Here is a 26,534-nt window from a genome sequence, read left to right on the forward strand (position 1 = left end):
AGCCTGTTAATATTCTGGGACAAGCAGTCTGGATATACCTGTGCCAAGCAAGACTGCCAGGGCAAGAGCAACCCGGGAGTCAAGAGGCAAATCCAGATGTGGGGTGGAATGTCTCCAGGGCCTTTTGGTGCCCATGTGGTCAGTCAGCTGAGGAAGCAGGGGAAGAAAAATTACATTCTCAACTGGAAGAGAAAGGGGAACCAGAGGGGCCAGGCAACAGGAGGGTGTTGTTTCCCGTTTCCTTGGCCCAGCAGAGTTTGTGTAAATTCAGCTATGTCTCATTTAGCCCGGCAGCCAACTGGCTTCCTGACAGAAGATGTGGGGGGGGGGGTCTCTATACTAACCCAATGCTATCCAGAGATTGCCAGAAACGAATAAGCCCTTGCAGAGCTGCAGTCAGTCTTTCCAGGGATCTGCTCACCTCTGCAAAGGCTCAGGTTGCTCACGTCCCTCTGCCGTGACTGGCGTCCCTCTGTGTGTGCAGTGCTGTTCCAAATCAGGGCACAGAATGGCCAAGTTCAGGGATCCCACAAGGTCATGATGCCCCCAAACGGGGTCAAAGCTAGGGTTAGGTCAAAACGGGGCCAGGTGGCTGTACCTTTTCTAAATACCACACCACCCATACATCAGAGTCTGAGGAGCTGTATTACATCTTTCAGATGGTGACAACAGGATGCCACCTTCTTTCATCCTCTCCAAGGTGTAGGAGACCAGGCCAGGCCCATGGGGCAAAGAGATGTGTTAGCATAATTTATTGAAGTCACCAGACAATGATTGTGTCACAGACAGGAAAAGAATTTGAAGGGGCATGGAGATTGTGTTCAACGCCCTTATTCTGTAGAGACTGAAGTCTCAGGACACTGTAGAGACCACACCAGGCCCTGGGCCTGGTCCTGACACAGAAACACGCAGACTTAAGGCTCCTGGTTGTGAGCTAAGAAGATTTAAGACTAAAGCTGTCCCTGTGGTCCCGCGCTCAGGTGCTGGAGTGCTGTTGAGGCTACTGGAGGACACTACAGGAAACACACTGAGCTGCAGGGACACTCAGGACTGGAATTGAAACTGTTCTGGGTGGAGAGGTTAGAAGATCCCACCCCTACCCCGGAAACAGTCCTGATTGCCCCATTCCCCGGGCAGCACACACTTGGGGACAGACACGAGCCTCCTGAATTACAAACTGACACAGGAGGAAGAAATGAAAAGCAGCAGCTAGAGGGGGGCCTGGGGAGCCGACCAGAGTGCTCTCCCCACGTCCAGGTCCGCCCAAACTCCTCTGCAGAAGACTGCGGAACACTGGTATTAAATCAGCTATGAGATGCAAGCAAAACCAGCAATAACTTAGCAAAATAAATACAGTGACAGTTTTGCTGGGACTGATGAGGAAATGGTTCTTAGCTCCGGGTCAGGAAGACTGAGGTGTGCCATTTGGGATGCCACAGGGGAAAACCTCAAGACTGGGAGCTTCCACAGGGGAGTGAGGTCGCAGAAACCATTCACGGTCCTTAAGAACCTGCTAAAATCTGCTCCCTGAAGGTCCATTCCTCTGTCCCTAGAAAGGCAAGGCTATCTAGTTTCGGCTCTCTGGTTAGGACCAGGCCTGGCCACCTATCCCCCAATGGCTGTCCATGGGAGGCCCCCCGAGAGCATGACACAGGGTGGAGCCAAGTAGAGAAACAAAGTTTGTTGCTAAGAACTGAGCCTTGTTTGCGGAAGGAACTTCATTCCCTCAGGACACTCTCCAGTCGCTGTACGCCTGTGCTTCCAACTTTTGGGGGCTGAGACAAATTTTGTCACTTCTCCAGAGGTGATGAGGGCCTGGCTTCGGGGCAGCTAGACTCCAGTGTCCACAGCAGGGAAGCGGTTACCCAGAAAGACAGTCACTGGGAGAAAGAATATTGTCCTGTTCCTGCTAGCAGGAGAATGTCTTCCCAAGGCCTGCAGTGTCCCAAGGAGACAGACGCTTCTGCTCCATCAGCCAGCAAGCAGAGGATAGGAGCCTGGGGCATGAGCCCAAGACCTGGGGCTACCAGGGTTCGGTCGGGAAGTCAGTCGGTATCAACAGCCTACAGAGGTGGTGGGCTTCTCTGCAGGTCCGAGCAACAGCAAGGGCAGCATCCCAGCGTCTCCGGCATCTCAGGTTTCCACCACTCGGATGAGAGGCATAGGCTTAGGGCTGGGGGGCTTGGATATCCTAACACTGGAGAGAGAGGAGTGAACACTGAGGCCGCGCTACTGCCTCCCACCCCGCAACCCCTCCCTGGCACCTCTGGAATACCACACCCTGGTGCTGGCTCATCTCCTGAGGTCTACCTGGAGGAGCAGCTGTGACAGGACATATTTATCTTGTGGCAAGGGTGGCTGATAAGGATGGGTAGTTAAACAACCGAGAGTGGACACAGCTGACATTCTTGATCTTCCTAGACTGGGGCCTTTTTGTGACTCTCTTAGAAACAAAAGACCCTCCTCTAGAAATGTGCAAATATATGTACAAATTTGCAATATGTAAATATTATAAATATAAATTTTACATGCACTCTTAGGTGTTCATATACTTTCACAAGCCATGCGTGGTCCTGGGCTAGAGAGTGGCCTGCTGGGTGACCTCAGATTGGAGACTGGGACAGAAGGCTGGGCTTCCGTCTTCCTTGCCTCAGCACGGAAGGCTTTACGAAGCTCCTCCACTCTCTCCCATCCTGCCCGGGCCCACGCTCAGCATGTACTCACCTGCCCAGGTTCTCCGTCTTGGCGCGGGTCTGCGTGCTGAAGTTCCCATGACTGACCTGCTTCTCTATTAGATGCTCCATGCGGTCATGCATCTCCAGGTTCTGAAAGGCGTGCATGGTTACGGCGGGCCTCGCAGCCTTGCCACACGCCCCCTTTAATTCGCATGGACGCTCCCGCTAACTCCATGCCTACCAACACCCCTCCCTTCATCTTCATCACAGGACACCACTCTCTGCCTCCAGTGCTGGCTCCTCAGTAAGGCAGCAACAATGCTCACTTCTGGCTCCTCCTCTGTATACATTTCCTGTCCAGAGTTTGTCTCCAGCTGACACAGTCATATGCCTTCATCAACAGCCTAGTTTTTAAATATCTGTAGTTTCTTTGCTCTTGTTTTGACTTCTACTTTTTATTTCTATGTATGTCTGTGTGAGTGCCCACCACATGCATACAGGTTCGGAGTCTGGAAGGAAGTGCCAGATGCCCGGTGCTGAACGTACAGGTGGCTGTGGCTTGCCAGATGTGGGTGCTAGGAACCAAACGTAAGTCCAAGAACCATCTCTCCAGTCCTTACAATTTTGTTTTTGTTTTCCTCCAACATATTTTATCTTAACTCTAGACCATACTTTCTCTAAATACCGTTTCCCATCTGCCTCCCCTATTACAGGGATGTCACACAGTGGACTGCAAAGTGATCTGCAGGTGGTCAACAGACGGGAAGGGCTTGGCAGCCAAGTGAAAATGAGACCAGGAAGTCAACCTGATGCTGATTGAGCCCATCACCAGAACTGTGAGGAGATGCTAACTATAGAATGTGCCCTCTTCCTTCAAAGCCTGGCTCCACTGTCAGCGAAGTCCATATGGTCAAGATGTACCACGGTAGGTGGTTTACACCATGATGCTTTGTCCTTTGGCAGGGACAGGTCTTGCCACTGTTAGCTGCTCACAATCCAACTGACCATAGAGCAACACTCTCAGATACTCCATAGAAAGCAGCTGCTAGATAGAACCAAGCCCCCTCCTGTGCCCAGGCTTCTCAAGAACTCAATTCCCTGTTGGGGTTCTGCCATACACAGACCTCAGCCTATCCTGTTGGGGCTCTCCCATACACAGACCTCAGCCTATCCTGTTGGGGCTCTCCCATACACAGACCTCAGCCTATCCTGTTGGGGCTCTCCCATACACAGACCTCAGCCTATCCTGTTGGGGCTCTCCCATACACAGACCTCAGCCTATCCTGTTGGGGCTCTCCCATACACAGACCTCAGCCTCCAAATAGGCAATTTTCTCCTTGAGCTCTTGAATGGTGGCATCCTTGGACTGGATCACAGCTTTTGAATTCTGGAGCTGCGAAGACACAAGAAACATGGAGTTTTTTTTTCTGCAGAGACTCAGTTCGCACTCACCAAACTCCACCCTGGCTAGAGGGAAGCCTTGCTCTGCTCAAGGCTTCACTGATGCTTCTCTAAGAATGAACACAGAAGCAGGGATAGCAGAGTGAGAAGTGCCATCCTTAAATCCAAAGTGCACAGCAGACGATGCAAAACCTAGTCCTTTGAGTTCTGCAAAGTGAAATTATTTATTCATTCGTCTAGGAAACATTCATTGAGTGCTTATCATATCATAGCTGCTGTTCAGGACAATGGGAAACGGCAGTAAACAAAACACATGTAAAGGGAGCTGGCCTGAAGGGAGGAAATGACGTTACACTAAAGAGGAGAACCTTACGCTAAAGCTCAGGCAAAAGAGTGAGGCCGGGGAGCTGCAGGAGGCACGAGACAGTGATCTTCAAAGATAATTGGTTTGTTAGGACTCCTTACTTGTTTGCCAGAAAAGAGAGCGTAGGTGAGAGCAGCCTCTTTCCTTTACCAGTGGGAAATGAGATGCAAATACAATATTAGGGAAGGACAGGAACGCAATACCTGAACTCCATGTGTGTCCCATGCTGCTCACGGGATGCACCGCTTTAAACTCAGCTGCTCAGGGAACAGGTAATGAAAGCACAAGCTTGGCGTGAACACAGGACAGGAAAAATGGGACAGCCCCCCCCCCCCTTACCTGCTCTATCATCTGCCGAACTTTCCGCTGCTGGCTCTTGAGCATGTCATCCAAGTGGTGGATCTTTTCCCGAAACCCAGCCACTTCCTTTTCAAGAGCAGCAGTCCTGGGGACAAAGACCAGGAGGCGAGGTGAAGTCACAGTGCCACCAAGTGTGAGTCCCTGTGGCCTCCGTGGCCTGCCCTTTAGAGATGTCTAGTTCAAAGGACGAGGCAGCGTAAGTCATGTGCACGCCACTAGGGGGCAGAGTGCTGTGTTTCGGCTGTTTTGTTTTCTGGAGACCATGACCACACTGAGTAGCCTGAAACCTGTCAGGCTAGCTCTGCACTCACAGGTGTTGTCTCAGTCTCCTAAGGTACGAGATTTACAGACACGCATCAGCATGCCTTATCATAGGTAGGTTTTTGGTTTTTTAATTAACATTATTATTAAATTTTTTCAGTATTAAAGTCAGGAGAAAGTTGGCTGTCCTGCGTGTTATAAGTTTCTGATTGCCCCAAAATTTTAAGTAGGAAGTTACATTATTCTAAGCAAACAAAGTCAAGATCCTCAATAAGAAATATTTGCTCTTTTTACATTTTTTAAAAATTTATAAGAATTTTTAAAAATTCTACGTGCAGTAGTGTTTTACCTGCATGCATGTCTGTCGGATCCCCTGGAATTGGAGTTACAGACAGGTGTGAGGGGCCATGTGGTTGCTGGGAATGGAACCCAGGTCCTCTGGAAGAAGTCAGTGTCTGAGCCACCTCTCCAGCTCCTCTGTCAATTTTGTTTGTTTGTTTTTGTTTATGTTTTTTCAAAACAAGGTTTCTCTGTGTAGCCCTACTGTCCTGGAACTTGCTCTGTAGACCAGGCTGGCACTGAACTCACAGAGCTCTGCCTGCCTCTGCCTCCTGAGTGCTAGGGTTAGAGGTGTGTGCCACCTCCATTGGCTGTCCTTAATTCTTTTTTGTTTTTTATTCTTTTTTATATTTATTTATTTATTATGTATACAATATTCTGTCTGTGTGTATGCCTGCATGCCAGAAGAGGGCACCAGACCTCATTACAGATGGTTGTGAGCCACCATGTGGTTGCTGGGAATTGAACTCAGGACCTCTGGAAGAGCAGGCAATGCTCTTAACCTCTGAGCCATCTCTCCAGCCCCTGTTTTTTATTCTTAAATGTATAGCCCAGGCTGGCCTCAAACTCATGATCCTCCTGCCTCTGCCTCCTTCAGCAAATCCTACTGGCATGTGCCAGCCACCACAACTGGCTGTCCTTAATTCTTAACAGAGTACTCCTCAAATCCTTATAAATTTCCAAGCACAGGAGTGACGGGCCATGTTTCACTAGACAGGTTTTGGTCTTGAGTTCTCAGCTCCTGACAAGATGCCTAGAATCTCCAGAAACGCCAAAAGTGTCTTAGGTACAATAAGGGAATGTTAGCTGGGGTTTGTAGATAGTTGCAGGATGGGGCTAGTTAAACTTCAGTCCTTCTCCAACATCAAGGGGAGAGACACTGGATAAAGTGTTCAAAGACCTCCTGAGTCCAGAAATGCATAGGCATACACGTCAAGAGGACAGCATATGCTAACTCCCCGGAAACAGGCACACTGCACTTTGGACCTCACCCCATGTGCCGCTTCCTGACCTGAGGAAGCAACTGGGAAGCACCCCACCCCATGATTTTGTAGGTAATGGGAAGGTGGTACATGGTGGCCTTCAGCATACTCATTTTGACTGTCGGCTGAAGGGGAGGTAGAACTGAGCCCTTGACGCATGGGGCCTGAATCAACTCTAGATAGTCTTAGATTAGGATTAGATTGTGGGACCCATGATCAGTGTCAAGAGAGGTAGAGCCGGGTGGTGGTGGTGCACTCTTTTAATCCCAGCACTCGGGAGGCAGAGGCAGGCGGATCTCTGTGAGTTCGAGGCCAGCCTGGTCTACAAGAGCTAGTTCCAGGACAGGCACCAAGACCACAGAGAAACCTTGTCTCGAAAAACAAAACAAAACAAGAGAGAGGTAGAAAGTTGCCTGATGTCGCAATGCTGTGAGCAGAGGGAATTTTCCTTAGTCAGTTTTGAGAATGCCCAGAGGGTCCTGAAGAGCCACAGGCACTGGCTACCCCCAGTTCTGCCCAAAGACAAGTGCATGCTGCTGGAAAGTGGGGAGTACTCGGGCTGAGGTGGAGCCACCACGCATCTGTGCCCCATAACCTTCTAAGTCCCACACTCGGTTCTCCACACTAGGGCATGCAGAAGTCAAACACAATTCCAGAGCCTTAGTCTGGGATTATCTCATGCATTGTTTCTCTTGTTCTTCTCTTAGTCTGCCCTGAGAATGTCCCAAACAGAGGAAGAGGGGGTTCTGAACACAGCCACCCCTCAGCCCCCACAGGCGGAATGGCTATAGAAATCTACCTCACGGGCTTCGTTTCCTCGTTAGTATTTGCGTATGTCCTCTGCATCCTCCCTTACACTTTACCTATAGATCACTTAGGATACCTAATACAAACGCCACCCAAACCACTGTTCATTGTTGGTTTGGGGGACCAGTGGCAACCATGTAGCCCATTATGCCATGTTTGCTTGATGCTCCTGGTAGGCCTGCTCTTTTCTGAGGGGAGACAGAGGGGGTTGGATCTGAGGGAGAGGGAGGTGGGAAGAGGAGAGACTGGCAGTCAGGATGTAATATATGTGAGAATAGAAAAAAAATAATAAAAAATAAAAAATTTTGATAGAAAAAAACTGATGTAGAATATTTATAGCAAAAAGAAAAGACTTGATATTCTGTAGAGACAATTTCCAATTTCCCATTTTTTCTTTTCTTTTCTTTTTTTTTTTTTTTTTTTGAGACAGGTCCCACTATGTAGTCCTGGGTGACCTAGATCTTCCTATGTAGACCTTGCTGGCCTCGACTTAATAGAGATCCACCTGTATCTACCTCCTGGGTGCTAGGATCAAAGGCACGAGCCACCACTCCAGCCTCAACTGTTCTTCTAAAGTTACTGTGCTATGAACGCAAACCAGAAAGGGCACTACAATAAAAAGATGCCCGAATTTTCCATGCTGGGAAGGTCAAGCCTGGGTTGTCCTAAAGAAGAGAAAATACCCCTGTTTTCAGACGGGGGACTGTGACACTCTTCTGATCTTGGCCCTTCAGGTAATGTCTGTTGAGCTTGAAAAGGGTCACTTACACAAGGGTGATCAGACCCACTATGGCCTCCTGAGACCTAACTGTTTTTGCTTGTTGTTCATTTATTTTTGAGCCAGACCTTGTTACAATGCCCAGGCTGGCCGAGATCTCATGGTCCTTCCTCCTCTGCCTCCTGAGAACCTGGGGTAACAGGTACAGACCACACCACTACTGCACCCAGAAAGTTTAGTTAGAGACAGAATTCACTCTGCAGCACAAGCTGGCCTTGAACTCACAGCAATCCTCTTCAGCCTTCCAAGTGCTAGGATTATGGGCATGTGCCACCATGCCCTGTCAACATCTTATCCAGTACTGAAGATTCAGGAGGCAGTCTTTCTCTGTGGGTCCTGCTGACCTGACGCCTCTAAGCCCCTCTCCTCAGAGGACATTTGTCAAACCCTCTAACCTTGGAGGCAGAAAACTCTCAGTAATCCCTACAGGTCTGCAAGGACAGCAGGTAGTTCTTGGTTCCTATCTAAACTGCCTAGAGCAACAGGAAGTCCTCACGGAGCTATCCGCTCTGTCTCTGAAAGACTGGAGAGACTACATGATCTTCCGCAGCTTCCCGCGTGTCTGCTCTAGGAGTGAGAAACCTCGAGCAGCTCACAGTGAAAGCTCCTCTAGTGGAGCTGCAACAGCCATGCTTCTTCAGCTCTGCCTGACCTTAGCTCTAAAGCCATAAAACCCTTTTCTTTAGGTCACTGCCCATGTTAAATGAGCTCCCCGAAGAAGGCAGCCTTCAGAAAAGTATCTGCCTGGGTGGGGCTCCAGCCCATGTGAGCACAGTGAATTGGAACTGGAAGATCTGACCTCAGCGCCAGCTTCCTCCTAGCCCTGGCAGCAGGCTGCACCACCCGCCCTCTTTCCTACACCCAACCTTACAGTGAGCAAGGGCCCTTACTTTTCCTTTTCTGCTTGGCAGTCAGCGTTCTTGGTCCGCAGCTCCTCTAGGGCCAGCTCCCCTTCCCTGACTCTTGACAGTAAGGCTTGATGCTCCTGGGAGGGGGGGGGGGAAGACAAAAAAGGCATGTAGCAGGAAAGGACAGCAACAGAATCTGTGCTTGGGGTGAAATGGGTACCTGAACGGCAACTTGGCTGCCACTGGGCCTGGGCCTGTTGCCAAAGAGCAGCAAGCCAGGCTGGTTTGCTGGGTGCCCTCCCCTGTCGAGGACAGCCTTTCCCACTTTCAGCACACAGAAACTTCCCAGCCTCACCCAGCGCCGTAGGGAGAACTAGACCTGCGTTGTGCAAACCCACCTGCCAGCCCTGGCGGCCAGTCCTGGGTGAACCAGGTAGAGTGACTGGCTGCTAAGAAGCATCCTCAGAAACCCAAAGGGGGCACCTGTATAAGAACAGGTCTAAAGTGGGAGCGGTTTCTCCTGCAGTGGAAGAAGACAGAGGCTGGATGTCTGACTTTCCATTCTTTTTTTTTTTTTTAAATATTTATTCATTTATTATGTATACAATATTCTGTCTGTGCGTGTGTCTGCAGGCCAGAAGAGGGCACCAGACCCCATTACAGATGGTTGTGAGCCACCATGTGGTTGCTGGGAATTGAACTCAGGACCTTTGGAAGAGCAGGCAGCGCTCTTAACCACTGAGCCATCTCTCCAGCCCTGACTTTCCATTCTTAAAGTGCTGGAAGGGATGGGAAGTGGGTGTGCATGGCTGCTGGAAAGGGATGCTACTGAGCTATTGAGCTACCGGTAAAAGAAGCCTCTGGTCCATTTTGGCCCCGAACATCACCATTACCGTCTCCATCCCCAACAAGCGCCTCTGTAGCTCCCCAACTTCTGCCGACTTCTGCTCCACTCTGTCTTCTTCTCTCTGAAGGGCCACATTACTCTGCTCTGCCTCTCGCTGATACTGGCTGAGTGTAACCTGTGATGTGTGTTCAAGGGCGGGAGAGAAAAGGCAAACACAGATAAGCCCCAGAAAGAGAACCTGGGGAGGCTTCAGAACCCTGATGGGACAAAGGAAGCCACCACGATGAGCACGCTGTCACCCCCCATCTCCACCAGGACTACCATGGAGAGTAACTGGCCCTTACAGACTGATGCCATCTCCAAGGTTAACTGGCACACGGTTCATCAAGATCCCCTGGCTGACACCTTCAACACCTCCATGGCCCTCCAGTGCTGACCAAGCTTAACCCAATGCTGCGACTCTCCTGCTAATCAGAAGCAAATAGCCCAGGAGACACACTTCTAGCCTGCCATTTCCCCACATCTCCTCCTCCACACCAAGGCCAACATGGGGCCTGCACAGGTGCTGCAATGCAGCATGCAGAATCTGCCCAGCAGACGAGAAAGCACTTTGGAAAGACTAGCAGAACTTTCAACTGTTAGAATGGGAAAGTAAAGAAATAACTTGCCTTGTTCGCTCTCCCTACATCTCCTCAACTCCTGCTTACCCCTCAAGTCTCACAGAAATCCCTTCTAAACACCCTCCCAGCCCTAAGCAGGTTTTCAGGTTCTGTGTGGCCCTGAGCACAGTGTAAGTTCATGCCACAAAGACCTGGGGTCCTCCCACATTTCCAAAGAGCCACGAGTTCCTCGCATGCAGCAAGTTCACTTAGTCCAATCCTCGCCCTGGCACAGAACAAGCTGGAGAAAGCCAGGGCCTGCGCTGCCACCGGGAACTTCGCCATCCATTTCTCTGCTTCCCCTTCACCCCAGACGCCTCACCACTAGGTAAAAGAGGATCCAGATAACCTCTGGAGGACCCAGGTGAATCAGGGAAGAGAAAGCCCAATGCGTAAGTGTGTGATGGAACCTGTCCGCATAACACCCCTGCCCTAACCAGGAAAATTTACTGCAAATTCCTCCTGACAGCAGGCAGCCAGTAGACCAGAAATCCATACTCCATGACAGGCAATACTTATGATAATGGTCAGTCTTGCCCTTCATACCCCCAGGTTCAGAAAAGCAGATTGGACAAACAGTATTCATCAGGAGAGGTTAAGGAACATCCTCAAAAATGAGTATTAGCCTGAAACAGGCCAGCTTCTTGAGCAGGAGCTTAGAAAAAGGGCTCTCTTCTCAGTATATAAGCACCACGCTCAGACTGATGTGTACCAGAGCACAGTTAACACAGCCATGATCTAAACCTCCAAAGTCTATCATAGAATCACAAAGATGCAAAAACAAACCTACAAAAACCAACAGGCCCAAAAGGGGAAAAGAAACCAAACAAACCAGACTTGTTTTCCAAATCTGTCACAGTAGCTCAGCCTCCCCTGTTCATGTAGGAGGAACCTGACCTAAGGGGCACCTGCTGTAATGGGTGAAGAACAGTTCTGCTATCCCAAACTGGCTGCTGCTGCCTCAGGCCAGCCTTTGGAGCAGCAGGCTCCACCACGCGATGTCAGAAATCACAAGCATGTCTGGAATGCCACAACTTCTCACGGCCTCCCAAGTCCTAAACCTGCTTAGGGCTACAGCGTCAGCCTCCTTTCCTTGTATTTCTTCCAGAGAATAGAGGAAAGAGGAGGTCATCAAACCGATACATAAATAACCAGATTATCTACACTGGGTTACAAGACAGAGACTGGGAACTCCTTTACCAAAGGGCTGCTTTGCTCACAAACTGGTCTGAAAATTGCCCTAAGTCAAACTATGTTTAACAGGAAAGTCTGCTTAGCAACCCAGCACTGAGAAACACTAAGTCAGTCTCCCTCTTCTAAACCTGCTGTAGCAAGCGCTCACAAACACCCCACACGGTCGTTCATGAATTCGTCCAGCAGCTCTAAGAAAAGCCATGTCATGGCTCAGTCTCCTTAACCCCAAGGCAGGTCATCATTCTCAGTGCCGTTCTCCTTCATCCTCGATCTTCTTCTCTAAACCCCCGAGTTTAGGGTCAGTAGAGAGCTCAGAAGGTAAAGGCGGCCGCCGTTGAGCCTGGAGACCTGAGTTTGATGCCAGGGATCTATGTGGTGGAAGGGAAGAACCAACTCCAGCAAAGAGAAACCCAACCTCCAAGTATGCACTGTGACAACCACCCATCCACAATATAAAAAACAACTCTTTTTCTCTATGGGAAAGCTCCCAGTGTGCCTGCGGCAAACACAATCCTATCATACCATATCTATCTGTGAGCAGTAACAGGTAACAGAAGGGAGACTGCACATAGAATAGACAGAGAGCTGCCCAGCGCACAGCATTCTACACCCCAAGGATTTTCCACATTGAACCAAAGATCTCGCACATTCTTAATAGAATGGGGCTTTTCCTATTCATAGATTTTGTATTTTTTTAATCCTCTAAAACAATCTAGATTACTTGGCGGGGGGGGGGGGGGCGCTGCCGAGGTGGCTCAGCAGGGCAAATGTAGTTCAGTCCCCAGGACCCACATGGTAGAAAGAGAAAACTGATTCCTGTAAGCTGTTCTCTGACCTCTATATGCACGCTAGGACAGCAAAGTGTCCTCTGCTCACTGCACTAATGAACGGCTGGCTGACCAAACAAACAAACACACACAATGTTTTACAGAATCAACTACAGAGCCAGAAATTTTCCTTACTGGTACCATGCCTGCCTAGTGTGCAGTCAATCTCAATCTCCTGGACCCCCCCCCCCCCCACACACACACACACTATCCAGCACTTGGGAAGGTAAAGAATCAGGAATTTTTCAAAGCCAACCTGGGCTATATGAGATTTGTCTCAAAAACAACAGCAGCTGGAGATAGCTCAGTGGATCAGAGAGCTTGCTGTTCTTCCAGAGGACCCAGGCTTCATCCCCATCACCCATCTGGTAGCTCAGAACCATCTAGAACTCCAGTTCCAGGGGCTCTAATGCTCGCTTCTGACCTCCTCAAGCGTCAGGCATGCATGTGACACACACACACACATGCAGACAAAACAGCTATACACATAAAATAAATAAACTATGAGAAAAGAATCAACTATAACAATAATAAAGGCGGCAAAGCCCTGTGTGTCCACCAGCCTGGTTATCTTTTTGACAACACAGACTTATTCACTCAGCCTCCACTCATGAAAGACCTACCTTATGCCATGTATTGCACCAGGCACTGGAGTTCTGTGAACAGGACAGCAACAGTGCCTGCCAACAAGGAGCCTCGGAAGCTGGGATTCTTATTATGGTACACAAAGCAATGACTCCTGAGTTACCTGCGGCCCATCCAGGACTACTACTCGACTTCAGTGGAACAGAGAATCAAGAGCCAACCTTCAAGGGCTAGCCATGTGGCCCCGAGGTAGAGCACTGCCTATCCAGCAGAAGGAAGGCATAGGCCTCAGCACAGCAGGGAAAAGAAAAGGCCTGACCTCTGAACTGCGGCCAGATGTGGACAGCAAACACTTTAACTAACATTCATGGAAAGCATTGCATTGTTGGCTACAGTCCACCCAGAGAAACGAAGTCCATGCTGAGAAAGTCGCTGGCACTTCATCCAGGAGCCAGTCCTACACTTTACCTCAAAAGCCACACGGTCTGACTGGTGTCGCTGCTCGGCCTCCTGCAGCTTGGCAAGCAATTCCCGCACGGTCTTCTTCAAGCTCTCGACATCTTCGCTCATGCAGGTGTCAGCCTAGAACAGGAACAGAGAAAGGAAAGGAAGCTGCCCATCTATGACTTGGTAAGAGAAGGCTGCCTTCCTGCCCAACACTGGGATTTGCACCACTTGTAGGGACCACCCTCACAAAAGAATGAGCATCACACAGGGTCCACAAAAACATTCTCCCTTAATCCCTAAGGGACTTGGCCAGTTTCAAATCATTCAAGGATTTAGGATAAAGTTATTTTTAAACACATCAAGGGAATGATTTCTTTTCAAATGCTTACTTTTTTTACATGTATCTTGTATGTTGGGGTGGCGGTGTATGTGTGTGTGTGCATACCACTGAACACATACGAAGGTTGGAAGACCACTTGTTGGAGGTGGCTCCCTCCTTCCATCCTGTGGGTCTCAGAGACTTCAGGACAAACCCAACTCAGCCACGGGCAGTGTTACTACCTGATCATCTCACTGGCTCAGCGGAATGACTTCTCAGAGGTGGGGGAGGGGGACTGTCTTTATGGACCTGCCTTCCTCCAGATTAGAATGCTTTGTTGTTGTTTTGATTTAAGATCTCATTCAGTAGTCTAGGTTGATCTAAATCTCACTATATACAGCTCAGTCTGACCTCAAATTCGTGGCATTCCAGCCTCAGCCTTCCTTGGCTAGGATTAAAGGTATGAACTACCAGTTTTGGGTTCAGAGTAAAGCTCTCTGAGAACAATGACCTTGCTCCCTTTCAGACTAGGCTCCCAAGGACAGTGGCTATTTGGCTCCCATCACACAGAGGGCAGCCCCAAAGCCCGAAGGCACATCTTTAGCCGTTTCCATGAGTCACACAAAAATCAGCACGGAAAGGGCTTATTGCTGCACAGGCAGGTTTAGAGAAAAGCGCAAAGCACACGGATCTGATGTGATGAAGGAAGGGCGTCTCACTGAGGTGACTGCTTGCTGTCCCTCCCAGACACACCCAGCCGTGGGCTGCTGGTGAGGCTGAGCAGGCGTGCAGGGTCTCGCTCTCACTTCTGCTGCAGAGGCATGAAACACTGCATAACTCCTGAGTCTGACAGACTTTCCCAGTCTTGCACACTAGGAAGCAGCAAGACCTTCATCCTAGCTTAGAACTCTCAGCTGGGTGCAGGGAGGCATCCCCTGCCTTTTTATTCTTCCTGGCTTCTGTAGGCCTCCATTTCTAAGTGTGAGAAGTGGGGAAGACTCCTCACCACACCCTGCCTCACAGGCTGTCTCCAGAGCTGGCAAGGCAATGCCTGGTGGGGGTTAGAGCTTCTAAGAAGAATATAGGCAGATATTGCTAGGTGTTGCTATAATTATTACCAGTAACTTATTTGTCAAATATGGTGACCCATGGAGAAGGAACAGTCTGGACATTAATTAAGTCACTTTGTCAAGTCCTTGCTAGCCTCATTCAAGCACCTAAGCCAAGAGGAAATACTGCAACAGGCTCCTGGGATATAACCCTGACACATTTATATCAACTATCTTCTCAGAAGACCTTTTCAATGACATGGAGATTTGTTTTCATTAATTAAAACAAATGTCAGAGGGTCAGTTCTATAGCAGGCTGCTTGCTTATGTGTAAGAGGTTAAGCACTAGAGAGAAAGAGGGGGAGGAAGGGAGAAAGAGATTTTATCATGTAATACAATATAAAACATCAATAAAAGGCAGTTATAAAACCACACATGAGAGGAACAAATAACAAACTAGGCTTCAAGCTGACATTGCTCCTCCTGCCTCGGTCTCCCATGTCCTGAGATTACAAGCATGTGCCATTATGTGCCATTATGTGTCATCATCATGTGCTATCATGCGCCATCATCATGTGTCACCATCATGTGCCATCATGTGCCACCATGTGCCATGCAAGGCTCAACACACCAGATTTTCATATAGTAATACAAACAGACCCTAAAAATGCATTTTGAGCAAAATGATTTAAAAGACGAAAGTCCATGTAAACTGAAATCGCTTTTCAGTGATTGTATTTAAAGTCATATAATAAGTATTTTCTATTAAGTGGGAAAAGAAGAAAAAACAGAACAATCAGCGAGAGGCCTTGATGGGCCTGATATACGGTGAGGAACGGATGAATGTGATTCAATTCTATACGCGAAGGCCAAAAAGCCCAACCCCCCAAAACTGTCCTGGGGCTGGGTGTGCACTTTAGTGGTAGAGGCCATAATTGTTGAAGAGACCCAGGTTTAAGCCTCAGTATCAAACAGACAGAAGCCCCTAAAAACAGAACAAACAAAGAAAAGCCACCCACCACAGAAACAGAAAGCAAACAAAGAAATGCAGAGTGCCATGCAACCTCAAAATTGTAACTAAGTATGTGCATGACTGAAAACGCAGAGAACATTTCAGGAAAGGATAACTTTTCCCCTTTGGAGATGAGACTGGACAAAGAGACAGGAAAAGTGAAGGGTCATGGGAAGGGAAAGAAACCCCGGATTTCTGGAATCTGGCTGGGAGACAAAACTGTGAACACTGATAAAGCCAAGAATAGTTAGACACACTGGATTTCCTAAGTGGAGTTAAACAAGGATGCTAACAATAACAAATGAACTAAGCTCACTTTGGGACAAAATGTTTGTAAACGTGACCATATGACCACTCCTCTGCCATCCCAAATGCCCAGACAATGTCCCTCACAAATCTCCTTGCAGGAGAGAACCATCTCCTCCGTGCTGCCTTCTGGCCTGCACGCACAGTTGGGGGCGTTCACATGTGCGTGCACACACACACTCGAGTGCACGCACACAATAAATAAATAAATGTTAAAAAAATCTGTTTTAAACCACCTGTCAATTTCATTAACAAAAACAAATTCTTTCAGACTAGAAATAAATCAGCTCATATATTTTTACTTAATTTTTGCTTAGTCTTTAAACCGTGTTGTAAATTATGCCCTTTGAGCAGTGTAATCAGGAAAGCCAGACGATCACAAGCCACCACTGTAAAGACACCTAGGTTGACGGACGCCCCTCTAGCGAAGCCTGTGTGCTGCCATCTTCCTAAGCTCTCCCTCTCTCATGGCCCACATGAAATCTGAAATGTGTACTATCTCTTAGCTTTATTAATAAACTGCTAACTTTGCTTCGCTCTGACCTGCCCTAGAGTTAGTGTAGTCAAGAATCTGGCTTTCTTCCTCAGGGCAGTCCCTAAGGTGAGGTGAAGCCCTCAGGATGCTCACAGGCTACTGTTGCCATTGATGCAGAGATTAAAACTCTGAAAAATTTCTCCTTTTACTTTTCTGTTTCTGAATCCCCAGATTTTCTCTAGTTAGCATATCTTATTGTGGTGGTTTGAATGTAACTGACCCCATAAGCTCATAGGGAGTGGCACTACTAGGAGGTGTGGCTTTGTGAGAGTGGGTGTGGCCTTGCTGGAGGAAGTATGTCACTGAGGGGAAGGCTTTGAGGGCTCATATATGCCTAAGCCATGCCCAGTGCCTCAGTCCACTTCCTGCTGCCTTCTGATCAAGATGTAGCCAGCACCATGTCTGCCTGCAGGCCATGTTGGTAATGGATTGAACCTCGGAAATTATAAGATGCCACCTCAATTAAATGTTTTCCTTACAAGAGTTGCTGTGGTCATGGTGCCTCTTCATAGCAAGAGAAAAACCCTAACTAAGACACAAGGTACAAGTCGCATTTTTTAAAAAGCACAGCAGCTGAGAAGACTCTATGGAATAACACGGGAAGACTTAACTAAAACCAGGTGGTGTGGGGCACACCTTTAATTCCAACACTCAGGAGGCAGAGGCAGGAGGATCTCTGTGAGTTACAGGACAGCCTTGTAACTCTACAGCATGAGTTCCAGGGTCACTACACAGAGAAACGCTGTCTCAAAAACAAAAATAAAAACAAAACAAAACAAAAGACTTAAATACAAAGCCAGGAGACTGGGAAAGTGCCTCAGGAGTAAGAGTGCTTATACAGCATACAAGAGGAGAAGTGAACAGAAGTAATGTTTAACATGATCCTGGATTTGAGAAATATAGGTACATGTTTACTTATGCATCTACATCTGTTCATGTATTTAAATGAGTATCTGTGCTCATTTAATGGTACTTATGCCAAGAGGTAGTGGCGCATGCACGCATTTAATCCTAGCACTCGGGAGGCAGAGGCAGGCAGACCTCTGTGAGTTCGAGACCAGCCTGGTCTAAAAGAGCTAGTTCCAGGACAGGCTCCAAAGCTACAGAGAAATTCTGTCTCAGGAAAAGAAAAAGAGAAAAAGAAAGAAAGGAATGGTACTTAACTTTAGATAAATATTAGACTCACTTAAAAAAGAGCTTTAAAAAACATGATGCTGGGAACTGGAGGGCTATTCCAGCTCAGAGGTTACAAGCACAGGCTGTTCTTCAGGAGGTCATGAATTCAATTACCAGCAACCACATGGTGGTTCAGCCATCTAGGATGAGATCTGATGCCCTCTTCTGGCGTGTAGGTATACATGCAGCCAGAACACTATATATATAATGAATAAATAAATTCTTTAAAAAAAACAAAAACATGATGCTGGCACTACAGAGATGGCTCAGCAGTTAAGAGATCCTCCTGCTCTACCAGAGGATCCAAGTTCAGTTTCCAGCACCCACATGATGGCTCAAAACTGTGACACTAAGTCCAGGGGATCCAACAGCCTCCTCTGCCCTCCAGGGCACCAGGCACACATGTGGTACACATACACACATGCTTGCAAAACACTCACGAACATTTAAAAACTCTACATCTCCAGGGGTGGGACCCAGGCATCACCTCCTTTAGAGCTCGTAAGTCTCACCCAAGGGGCAGCCAAGCAATGTCACCCTCTTGGGCTACCCGCCCACTCCAGTTGGCCGGCAGTGGCTGTTCCTAAGCAGCGAGCTTGCAGAACGTCCACTTTTCCTGTCTCTGTTGTTAGATTTTTATATCAAATGACGTATGAGGTGGAATGGCCGGGGCCAGGGAATGCTGCCTGTCGGTTAAGCTCAGTTCACCATGGTCTCTCCCCTGCTACTTACCTCAAGTGGGCTGCTGTAGAGAGTCATGGGACCCTGACTGAAGCCATTTGGCTTTTCTAGTACCACCTGTGTAGAGAAGAAAAAATCCAGATTAAAAACAATTTGGGTAATCTGGCAAACAATTCTGATGGATTACATTTCTAAGATGTCAAACCCTACACAGCAGTGAGGTGGTCCAGAGTCTACACAGCAGTGAGGTGGCCCAAGGTCTACACAGCAGTGAGGTGGCCCAGGGTCTACACAGCAGTGAGGTGGCCCAGAGTCTACACAGCAGTGAGGTGGCCCAGAGTCTACACAGCAGTGAGGTGGCCCAGAGTCTACACAGCAGTGAGGTGGCCCAGAGTCTACACAGCAGTGAGGTGGCCCAGAGTCTACACAGCAGTGATGGCCCAGAGTCTACACAGCAGTGAGGTGGCCCAGGGTCTACACAGCAGTGAGGTGGCCCAGGGTCACTCGCCACCAAACCACCTGAGTTCAGTCCCCAGAAACACTTAGCAGAGGAGAGAACTGACTCCAGCAATTTGTCCCGACATCCACATGTGTGTCATGGCATGACTGCATGCATACACACACATACGCACACTCAACACGTGTGCAGGCTCACATGCAAAATAAATGTAAAAACATTCTTTTTATCTTTTATGGATGAGAAGGGAAAGGGAGAAGGAAAAGAAATAGGAAAAGGAAGAGGAGGAGGGAGCCCGGGAGGGGAAAGATTCCCAGTGCTCCAAGGCAAACAGAAAGCAGAGGGTACGTAGCAAGATGGCCTTGAGAGGGAACTATAACCTGTAGGGTGGATGAGACAGACCTCAGGCTAAAGCCTGCAGCAGGCTAGAAAAGGTCTGAGGTGCATCCCTTCCAGGAATACAAGCCGCTGCTTGCCACGCACACTGAGGTTTCCTTTCCATGGAGATTCTGACAGGTTTTGACAATGACTAACCAAGAGGGGAAAAGCTTTTGCTACCACTCTGTCTGACCCCAAAGCCAGACCGTTCATCACATGATCTCAACAAGGGGCCTGGGATTGGGGACTAGCTCTGATGGTGAACAAAAGTTCTGGTGGCACTCGGCAACAAGGTGCCTCCCACCAGCCAGGTGTGACATCAGGCCTCGATGGTGCTGCCTTCAGCCAAAAAAAAAAAAAAAAAAAAGGTAAATCTGGAAACATCCAGCCCACGAAACCCAGTGGAGACAAGGAGGAGCCCTTTTGGCACCAGTGGCTCAGAACAGGGAGGGGGCTGCTGCTGGAGAAAGACCATCTGACCCAAACTCAAGTCTCAGGAGCCAGAGGGAGGAGACATCAAGAGGAGCTTGCTCTGCTTCTGAGGTCATTCCTGTTCTGGAACTTTGAAAAAGCTGGATAGCAGAATCCCCCACTACTCTCCCAGAGAAGATTTACACAGTGTTTGCTCATATATTGCTGATGCCTCTGCTTCCTACATCTTAGTCAGGCTAAGGATACAGGGACAGGATGGCGTTTCCTAGCCCAGGGTTGAGATAACCGCATACACAAATAGACTGGGTCAAGACTTCCACTTTGGGACGGGAGAGACCTGCACGTCCCTGCACCCCATGGCAGCTCATAACCACCGGTAACTGCAGTTCCAGGGATCTGACACTCTTGGCCTTCCAGAACACTGGGTGCAGACACAGTACATATACACACAGACAGGCAAAGATTCATACACATAAAATAAAAATAATAAATGTTAGTTGGGTGTGGTAGTTCACACCTTTAATCCTAGCACTTGGGAGCCAGAGGCAAGTGGATCTCTGTGAGTTCCAGGCCATCTTGGTCTACATTGTGAGTTCTAAGACAGCTAGGGCTGCATAGAAAAATTTTGTCTCAGCCGGGAGGTGGTGGCGCATGCCTTTAATCCCAGCACTCAGGAGACAGAGGCAGGCGGATCTCTGAGTTCAAGCTAGTTCCAGGACAGGCTCTAGAAACTACAGGGAAACACTGTCTCGAAACCCGTCCCCCCCCCAAAAAAAGAAAAATTTTGTCTCAAAATAAAAAATACAGAAATAATAAATCTTTATATTAAAAAAAAAAAAAAGACTTCCATTTCTACTTAGGCTCACCCAAATTTGGCAAGAGCAACTTACAAGAAGTTTGGATACCTAGGTGATTGTCCAAGGCTACTTGCTGGAGCCCTATTTCTGTGAGTTCTCAGGAAGCCGAGCCCCTCTGCACTCTCCCTTCCTGGCCATGCCCAAGAGTCAGCACCATTCCCAAGTACCTGGATCTCCTGCCGCTGCAGAGGGTCTCCTGGACTCCTGTCAAGCTTACTACTTATATCTTCCCGGAGCTTCTGCAGGCAGTTCCTGGCCTGGGGAAAAGAAGGCCAAGACACTTGAGGCTCAGGGCAGGGAAAGCAAACCTTTGGGTCACATCCCCGACCCATACTACTTTCAGTATGACATTGTGCTACCAGGGGATGCAGACAGGAATTGTGCTCGGGTTAGGTGACAACCCAGTCTCTCCTGTGCAAGCAACAAGATAAATTAATCCCTGCCCTGGCGCACTGACATGCTAGCTGAAGAGATAATAAGATGCGCAGTGTGGAATCCAGTGGCGAGGGCTAAGGAGGAGAAGAGCCAGGCAGGGGCTGGGAAACACTGGGGAAGGTGGCGGACCACACAGCCAAACAGCCATACAGTTGGCCTGGTGAGGGATACTTGATTATTTGTTGATTAATGGACTAGATCCAAAGGTCAAGAATGCTATTTGAAAGCACTCGGGAAACAGAGGCCTGTATAAAAAGTTCCAGAACAGCCAGAGCTCCACAGAGATCCTGTCTCAGAAAACAACAAGTAGAAATAAATAAATAAATACTATATGACGCATAGGAGGCCATGGGCACTGCAGTGACACAAAAGGAGCAGAAATAAAAGGCATCCCCCAGATTTAACATTTAGGGACTCTGGGTGCTCCCTCCCTTCCAGGAACGGGGTCCGCACCTCCTGGATGTACTGGACCTCACTCTTCAGCTGGTCGATGTTCTTCTCGTGGATCATCTTGTCTCCAGGCCTCCCTTTCAGGTACACCTGCAATGAGGATGGCACTGTTTAGCTAAGATACACGCAGCGGCACTCCCAGGAGGAAGGAGCATACAGTGAGCACCAGCTTACCCGGTGACAAATTGGTGACTCAGCTCAGAAGAGTTGGAAAAGCATTCCCATTACTCCGTGTAGGCAGAGCTGGGGACCCGACTCAGGTCTTCATGCACGCTAGACAAGCACTAACAGCTGAGCTACAGCCCAACTCCAAAATGTAGTGCTCTTGGACCTATTTAATCTGCTTCTAGGAATTTATCCTAACAACAAAGTCAGCTAAACAACACACCACCACCATACCAGCACACACTCAACCACACCATGTAACCTGATGGGAAGGTGGCCTGAAGGATGCACTCTGAGCCAGTCACGCAGTCCCCATGGGAAGAGGACTGGAGAAGGCTCTGCTCGGCACAGCCTTTTCCAGCTGCTGAAACAGCTCTGACCACTAGCATATGTACACTCAGTGGCATCTGTGTTCAGCCAAGTATTAGACATGGATACAAAAGAAAAACAGACAAAATGTGCAACAGTGGATAATAAATTCAGTAAGTCATAGCATTTAGTGGAATATTATGCTGCCATTAAAATGCTGATAGGTCCAGACACAGAATACGTTGCAATGTGTCATTCCGTGTGGGCAGAGATGATGGAATAGCGTGCACTAACATTCTCTTTTTTAAAAAAGTACACATATATATCGAGGAGGGCATATAGTAAGATGTTTACAACGGTTATCCTGCTAGACTATGAGGTAGCTTCGTCTTCTTCAAGAGGCATGCAATTACTCTGGGTAAGGAAAATAAATAAAGTAATTAAAGGCATTCCGTTTGGAAGGGAAGAAGTGAAGCAATGCCTATTTGCAGATGACATAACCTAGCGTAGAGAGCAGTCTAAAATCCCCAGGGAACGCGGCAGCTAGAGAGGCAAGGCTGAAGGACACCACCTCAATGTACAAACAGGTTGTCTTCCTACATCCTAGCAGTCAGCAATCCAAAGATGAAACCTTGGCAGGGGCTGGAGAGTGATGGCTCAATGCTTAGGAGCACTTCTCTGAAACCATGAGGATGAGATTCAGATTCCAGCCCCAGGTAACACACTGGCTTCCCCATAAGTGCTGTGACCCCAGTTTCAAGTGAGGCAGAGAGGGAAAGGTCTCCAGGGCTCGGGAGCTTCCAGTATAGCTGAGAAAGGACAGGCCTCGGGGAAAAGGCCAACAGTGACAGAAGACACCCAAGGCCTCTTTGGCCTTTGCACATGCGCACAGCACACAGGTACACACAAATAAATAAATATAATAATAAACAAAATTCCATTTGCAGCTGGCTGTGGCAGCACACACTTGTAATCCTAGCACCCGAGAGGTTGAGGTAGGAGTTCCAGGCTAGTCTGAACTACAAAGTGAAATCCAATCTTAAAAATAAAAATAGGGTCCCCTTGGCCACCAGGCAGCAGGAAACCATCCAAGCAAGCCACGCTGATGTGAGTGGCACACGTAACCACCAGAGACCACGGTGAGACTGTGGTCCCTGCAGCTGCTGAGGGCCATGAGGTGGGTCAGTGGTCATGGTAAGGCCAAAGGCCAGGTTTGCCACTGATGTCCACGTGATGCCTGTGGTCTGGGCTGCAGCCTGAAGCCACGTTAACGTATGTGAGGGAGGGAGCACTGGCCCCACCCCGTGCCAGCCCACAGCACTGCCATGCAGAGTTATATAAACACAGGCACCACTATGGGCACCGCTCCGGGCACTGCTTGGCTCTCTTCAGTGCATGGCTTCTGGCACAGATGCAGGTGGACAAAGACTCATCTTCCCTTGGGGGCTGAACTGAGGCTCCATTGAATATATGGAAAACAAAAATGGACTTTTTTGTTTTGTTTTGTTTTGTTTTGGGGGACGTCACAGGGAAGGAGAGTGGACATGGGAAGACTGGCAGGTGAGCATCATAAGGGTCCATGATGTGAGATTCCCAAATAATCAATAAAATTTTTTTAAAAAATTAAAAAAAATGAAGTGCTTTTAAGAAAATAATAATATAATACCAGCAACAATAGATTCCAAGTCAGGCATACTGGCACACACCTTTAATTCCAGCACTCGGGAGGCAAAGCCAGGCAGATCTTTGTGAGTTTGGGCCAAACTAGTCTACAAAGTGAGTTCCAGGACAATCAAAGAATCCTGTCTCAAAAACCCAAAGCAAACAAACAAATAAATAAAATATTCCAAAGCTGGATATGGTGGCATACGACTTTAAAGCAAGCACTTAGGAGGCAGAGACATGAAAACAGAGTTGAGTCAACCTGGGTTACACACCAAGCTCCAAGCTAGCCTGCCCAAAACGTAAGACCTTACTTATCGCAAAATACAGCAAAATAAGGGTGTGGAGAGATGGATCAATAATACTTGTTCTTGGAGGACCCAGGTTTGGTTCCCAGCGTGACAACTCAAAACCATCTGTAGTTCTAGTTCTAGAGCCTAATGCCCTTTTCTGACCTAGGTAGACATCAGGTGCCCACATGGTATACAGATATAAATGTGAGCAAAACATGCATACGCGCTAGGCGGTGGTGGCGCACGCCTTTAATCCCAGCTCTTGGGAGGCAGAAGCAGGCGGATCTCTTGTGAGTTCAAGGCTAGCCTGGTCTACAGAGCTAGTTCTAGGACAGGCTCCAAAAGCTACAGAGAAACCCTGTCTCAAACAAAAACAAAAACTAAAACAAGGGAAGCAGAGACAGGTGGTTTGGTTTACAAAGCGAGTTCCAGAACAGCCAGGGCTACACAGAGAAACCCTGTCTTGAAAAACCAAACAAAAAAAGAATCAAACATGGCTAGAGAGATGGCTCAGTGGTTAAGAGCACTGCCTGCTCTTCGAAAAGTCCTGAGTTCAATTCCCAGCAACCACATGGTGGCTCACAACCATCTGTAAAGAGATCTGACCTGCAGGCACACATGCAGTCAGAATACTGAGAATACTGTATACATAATAAATAAATAAATAAATCTTTAAAAAAGCCGAATCAAACAAATTTAAAATAAACTTTTAAGTAGCAAAATAAATTCAAGTTTTCTATTTTGAAATTTATAAACCAGTTACTGTAAAAAAAATTAACTTGAAAAATGAAACTCATGGTTTACCCCGTCTTTCTTTACAGGAAGACTCAGACAGCAATCCCTCCTAAACTGACCAACAGATTCAACACATTCCTACTGAAACCAGCTGGCTTCTTTGGGGAAACTGGTAAGCTGAATCTCAAGTCCATAAAGAAATGTCAGGAGGCTGGAGAGATGGCTCAGCAGGTAAGAGCACTGGCTGCTCTCCAGGGGACCCTGGTTTGAGTCCCAGCACCCACATGGCAGCTCACAGCTTGTTTGTGACCCCAGTTCCGGGGAATCTGGCACCCTTGCACAGATATACAAACAAAACACCAATGCACATAAAATAAATAAATCTTAAAAAGAAATGTAAAGAACGCAGGGCATCAACCAAAAATCCTAAACAAAAACAGTTTCATAATTAGCTACAAAGTTACAATAATCACTACCCAGGATGCCACTGCCATATGAACTGATGAATTGCAGATTAGAAAAATCACTGATACAAGCATGAAAAGATGCTAAGTGCATTCATACATGAAAGGTCACACTGAATCCCATAATACATAAATAATATATCAATTAAAATAAATATTTTTAAAAGACCTATTTATTTATTATGTATACAGTGCTCTGTCTGCATGTATGCTGTAGGCCAGAAGAAGGCACCAGATCTCATTACAGATGGTTGTGAGCCACCATGTGGTTGTTGGGAATTGAACTCAGGACCTCTGAAAGAGCAGCCAGTGCTCTTAACTGCTGAACCAACTCTCTAGCCACTAAGATAGATATTTTTAAAAAGGAAACAAAGTAAAGAAAATAGGTCACATGCTGTTGATTATAATGTATACAAGTATCCAGAATAAGCAAGTCCAAAATGATATTAAGTTGCAGCCAGAACTGGAGAAATAACTGGAAATGTTTCTGAAGTCAAGCCTGGTGGCATATGTCTGAAGGCCCAGGATTCAGGAGGCTAAGGCCCAAGGATACTGTGAGTCTGAGGCAAAACTAAACTGTATAGACATGGTCATTAATTTTGCTTTGTTTTGTTTTTTTGAGATAGGGTTTTGCTGTGTTGCCCTGGCTGTCTTGGAAAATGCTCTGTAGAGCAGGCTAGCTTTGAATTTTACAAAGATTCCACTACTGCCCAGCTCACCTGGTATTTAAAAAGAAAAAAAATCCTGGAATTTAAAGTAGTGATGGATCCACACTCCAAGGCTACAGTAAAAACCATCATTTGGCCATTTTAACTGAGTTCACAGTGTCATAGGCAAATTATCAACTCTATATTATGTTCTAAAGTTATTTTTAATTTTTTAATTTAAAAACTATTTATCTATTTATATGTGCATTGGAGTTCTGCCAGCAAGCGTGTCTGTCTGTACACCACATATGTCTGGGACCCTGCAAGGCATTAGATCCCCTGACATGGAAATTACAGACAATTGTAAGCTACCATGTAGATTCTGGGACTCAAACCCGGGTCCTTTGGAAGAGCACCCTATGCTTTTAACCTCTAAGCCAGTTCCCTAGTCACACATTTTTAATTTTTAATTACGTGTATTATGTATATCTGTACAGGAGACTGTTGTGAGAAATTTGTTTGCACTGAAACTCCGTGACTGCCAATGAAGTTTACTTTGAATCAGAGTGCAAAGTTAGCAACCAGCTGATCAGAATTAGCCATTGGAGAACCCAGGACACATACAGGGGGGCACAGGAAGTAGGAGGGAGTGGCTTAAAAGAGTCACAGGCCCTGTTGGATCAGAGAAGGAGAGAAAGAGGAGGTCACTGGTCGCTTCTCTACCAATCAGGTTTTTATCCTGATATTTAACTCCTGAGTCTTTATTAATAATAGAACATGTAAGTCTGGAGACTGTA

General features: G+C 47.6%; 1 protein-coding gene across 2 annotated transcripts in view; it reads right to left on the reverse strand.

Moving 5' to 3' along the window:
- Positions 1-737: 737 nt before the first annotated feature.
- Positions 738-26,534, reverse strand: part of Tuft1 (tuftelin 1) — a 44,443-nt gene continuing 18,646 nt past the window's right edge. For both annotated transcript variants that reach the window (XM_038311371.1, XM_038311370.1), the window contains 10 exons: positions 21,466-21,552; positions 20,745-20,834; positions 18,505-18,570; positions 13,397-13,510; positions 9,710-9,838; positions 8,859-8,953; positions 4,780-4,885; positions 3,985-4,068; positions 2,725-2,825; positions 738-2,197 (listed from right to left, as the gene is read on the reverse strand). In XM_038311371.1, the coding sequence (XP_038167299.1) occupies positions 2,134-2,197; positions 2,725-2,825; positions 3,985-4,068; positions 4,780-4,885; positions 8,859-8,953; positions 9,710-9,838; positions 13,397-13,510; positions 18,505-18,570; positions 20,745-20,834; positions 21,466-21,552 (936 nt within the window). In that variant the 3' untranslated portion in view covers positions 738-2,133. The remainder of the gene's footprint in view (positions 2,198-2,724; positions 2,826-3,984; positions 4,069-4,779; positions 4,886-8,858; positions 8,954-9,709; positions 9,839-13,396; positions 13,511-18,504; positions 18,571-20,744; positions 20,835-21,465; positions 21,553-26,534) is intronic.

This window comes from Arvicola amphibius, chromosome 14 (assembly GCF_903992535.2).
Source record: "Arvicola amphibius chromosome 14, mArvAmp1.2, whole genome shotgun sequence".
Lineage (NCBI taxonomy): Eukaryota > Metazoa > Chordata > Mammalia > Rodentia > Cricetidae > Arvicola > Arvicola amphibius.